General features: G+C 53.5%; 1 protein-coding gene across 1 annotated transcript; it reads right to left on the bottom strand.

Annotated features, from left to right (window-relative positions):
- Positions 1 to 624: 624 nt before the first annotated feature.
- LOC135588322 (transcription factor MTB2-like) lies at positions 625 to 2901 on the bottom strand. The gene has a single exon (XM_065080400.1). The coding sequence runs from the start codon at positions 2613 to 2615 to the stop codon at positions 786 to 788; it is 1830 nt and encodes a 609-aa protein (XP_064936472.1). The 5' UTR covers positions 2616 to 2901; the 3' UTR covers positions 625 to 785.
- Positions 2902 to 3989: the final 1088 nt, after the last annotated feature.

A 3989-nucleotide genomic window follows, 5' to 3' on the forward strand; every position in this document is an offset into this window, starting at 1 on the left:
AAAAAAAAGGTAATGCTCCGTAATAATTTTATGTTATACAGAAAAATTCAAAATAGAGAGATTCCGTTTGAGCAAACAAATATAGTATAATTACAAAAATCTATCTATCGCATATATGTATCAAAATAAAGGAATCGAAATTCTTTCGAAAGTATCAAGTAATCAAAGCGAGCAGAGAGAGAGGGATTTGAACCGTCGCTACGAGAAAAAAATTGTTTAATTCACCCAAAAACATATTCTTTCTTCTTTCTAATGAATCTTAGTTAGGATCAAATAAAAAGGGTCGGAACCGAAAACATAATGCTCGTATTAACAAAATCGTGAAATGATTTGCACGCATGAAGTTTTAAGGTGATCGATACAATAAAAGCTATCACCCAAAGCGTGAAGCTTTAAAGCCACCTACCTACCTTACACGGGGACGGGTCTGCTTTCTTAAGCAAAAACTCGCTGGCTTCTCTTTCCCAGAGAACCCACCCATGCTTTGAACACCGGAGAATTCCGACGACGAAAACCATTTCATCTTCTACGTGATGGTCGTGAACGAGAGCAACTTTTTCTTGTTCTAGCGTTCAAAGTTAATCCTCATTTTATCTGTGGCCATGAGCTGATCGAGGGACCGGATTTTCCCAATCTAAAATGTTGGATATCTATCTCTTGAATTAAGAAGGCCACACCGTACGTAATCAAGCAGGCAATACATTCGAGAAGTCAGATAAATTGCAAGGGTCGAGAAGAAGATGAAATAACCACCCACCATTAGATGAGTTGATTGCCAACGCTACTTATCGATCAGAGGGGGGCATGCGGACGCCGTCATGAGTCAGAGCGGTGATTAGCTTCTCCTTGGTGAGCTGCTCCGTGCCCGGCGACTTCACCACGAACGTGTGCAGCACACTGTCATTACTTGCGGCGACCGTTGAGTCCACCACGTTCACCTGCGATTCCCGGAAAGCTTGGATGACCTTGGAGATAGGGTGCGTCTCCGATGGGCAGCTCACACGAACGATGACCTCGTCCTGTGCTGCCTGGACGTCGATCTCAGGGCAATGCGATTTCGGCTTGCAATCCATCAAGGATGATGAGTCACCACACATCTCCCTCTCCGCCTCCATCTCCTTGAGCCTCTTCTGGAGCTCTGTGATGTAGGATATGGCATCGCCGAGCAGGGAGGCCTTGTCCATCTTCGAGATGTTGGGCACCACGGCCCTCAGGGCGTAGAACCTCTGGTTGAGCTTCTCCCTCCTCTGGCGCTCGGCTTCCACGTGGTTGAGCGGCTCCTCCCTGCCGTTGGCCGGCTTTCGGCCCCTCTTTCGCGGCCTCCGCTCTTCCGTCGCGCACGGTTTCTCTTCTTTGCACGGGACCTCCAAGTCCGAGAGCTCCGAATCCAACCCACCCAAATGACCAACCAAGACGCCAGCGGAAGCAGGATTCGGCCCATCTGTGCTGAAATCAATTTGCCCAGACGGCGGCAGCGATTTCAGCTGCTGGCGCTGCGGCGGCTGCTCCTGAGGCCGGAACCTATTTGCCGGCCTAGGAGGATTTTCCCCGACGACCCCTCTCGCATGTCCAACGTATGCTGCACCGTTAGCAAATTTCTTCTGGTGAGCATTTACGATGTGATTCTGGTTCCATTGAAGCGTCGTCCCACCATCCGCCGGCGGATTCTTCTGGTGGTGATCCCCACGCTTCGCGTTCATCTCCAACCGCTTCTTCTCCGCTTTCACGATGGACGCTGCTCCACCGTTCAGTTGAGCGTGCCCAAGATTCAAATCGCTCCCAAAGATCCTAGGATACTCCGCGATGTAGGCGCCGGCCCCGAAGCGCGAAGCCAAAACGGGGTCATTGTTCTCACCTATCTTATCGACTGCTGCTGCCGCCGCCGCCTTCTTATCGAGGCCTCGACCAAAGATGGCCCTAATCCTCTGCACCGTCTCGAAGCTCTCCGGCACGGGATCCACTGAACCCAGTTCGAGCACGCCCGCATCGAACGGCAAGAAGACGATCGTCCGAAAGCCAGCCGACCTCGCAAGGAACGCCCGGACGCAGTAATTGCCACACGCCGGTGATGACAGCCCCACCTCCGATATCCATATGTGCTTCCCCGAAGCGAGAGCCATCCCCGGGGGATTCTCCCCTTTAGGGAACGAGAAGTACATGGACGCCAGGAAGTACATCTCCACGTCGGTGATGCGGTCAAGCCGCAGCGCGTAATTCTCGTCGTCAGAGCCGCCGGAGAGCGCGTGGAGCCTCTCGAGCACCCGCTTCCGCATCTTCTGGTGGGCGGCGTCGATCGGGTGGCTCCGGACGCCGCCGCCGCCTTCCTCCTCCCAGTCCCCGAGATCGCGGCAGTAGCCGTCGCCCCAGCCGAGGACGAAGTCCCCGGACTCGGACCGCGAGATCTGCCAGAATATGGCGTAGGCCCAGGTGGACGTCTGGCCCTCGACGACGTCCTGGAGGTTGTTCTGGAGGTCAGCGTCGCTGCCGCCGACGGCGGTTAGGTGTCCATCGGAGGAGGATTCCTGGTGGGCGTTGAGGTAATCGAAGCCCTGGCGGCCGAGCACCGCCACCGCCATCTGCCGATCCTCATCGGACCAAAACGAAGCCCAACCCATCCCGCTGCAACTCAGGCAGCCCCTGGCTTGGACGGATTCAGAGATCTCGCGAGTCCACTTGCACCATTCCCTTCCGAGATCTCGCCTTCAAGATGAAATTGGAGACCAGAAGGGGACACCGATGCCGAAGAGTTTCATTCCGCAAGTCGATGTTCCCAAATTACCAGAGAGGAAACGAGAGAGAGGGGCAAGGAATTGAATATGGAGCGTAGAGTTTGGAAAAGATGGGGGAGGGAAGGAGGGACGGAAGGAGGTGAAACGCGCAGCGAAGGGACCTCTTGTTGCGAGGGGATAAGAGAGGGCAGGGGCAGAGTCGTTATATTACACGTTCGAAAGCACGGACCCTATTGTAAAACGTGGGGGAGACAGCCGAGCCGAGCCGAGCCGAGCCGAGCCGAGCTTAAGGCTCAAGGTAGACGGCGAGAGAGTGGTACGCTAATGAATGGGACGACGTGGTTTTCAACGTGGTCGGGGACGTTACGAAATCATTAGCTGTGCGTCGTCCCAAAGGACAAGACACGTGATATACGGCCCTGGGCGGATCTTCTGCGATCAAACTTGTAATCGGAATCACCCATCACCCGACACCGCATCCGAGCCATCCATTGGCATTGGCTCCCACCGCTTAGGCGACGACAACGAACGACTAGATCGAGATTGGAGGGGGTTTGGTGGGGCTTAATCAAGTCAGGTAGGGGCTACGACTCGGCTGGAAGGACCAGACGTACGACCCAAGCATCCTATCAATCATTCTCGGTGGATCCGAATGTAATCGACGACATGATTCCCCCTCTGCGGTCCCTCGCAGAATTCTACTACTATTTGGGTTAATGTGATGGTAAATTAAAAGTCCTTGTTGGTGCTTAGCCTCCGGTTCATTTCCAATCCGAGGCTGTAAAAGAGGAACCGGTCCCTACCACCCGGTAGTGGAAAGTCTGGCCATGAGGTACGAATACCATACAGGGAGTTGCAGTTTGAAACGACGAGGCAGTCGTAACCAGTTCGAGCGTCAAAGAAAGGTGAGGTCCGGTGGAGCCAATCTGGAGTGGGGTCGAGCTTTGAATCACCTTCCGAATGGCGTTGACAGGTTGTCCTGTGGTAGCGTGGTGACAGCGTCGACCAACCCAAACGAGATTAAAAACATTTCTTTTAGCATCGGTGGGAAGGATGCATATCCGGTCCACCGCCATTTAACAGGTCGGAGCAGCGAAGACAGATGCGAGGTGGTAGCGTCTCACATCTTCGAACATGAGTCCAACAGCGTCGTTTTTAATGCGTCTTACCTGGTCGAGCTCCGATGCTGCTCATGCATCCTTGGCGTAATCGATTCTTTTAAGATGTTTGTGATAAATGCCGTGCAGGAGGAGATGTCAA

The sequence above is a fragment of the Musa acuminata genome, chromosome BXJ1-8 (assembly GCF_036884655.1).
Source record: "Musa acuminata AAA Group cultivar baxijiao chromosome BXJ1-8, Cavendish_Baxijiao_AAA, whole genome shotgun sequence".
NCBI lineage: Eukaryota > Viridiplantae > Streptophyta > Magnoliopsida > Zingiberales > Musaceae > Musa > Musa acuminata.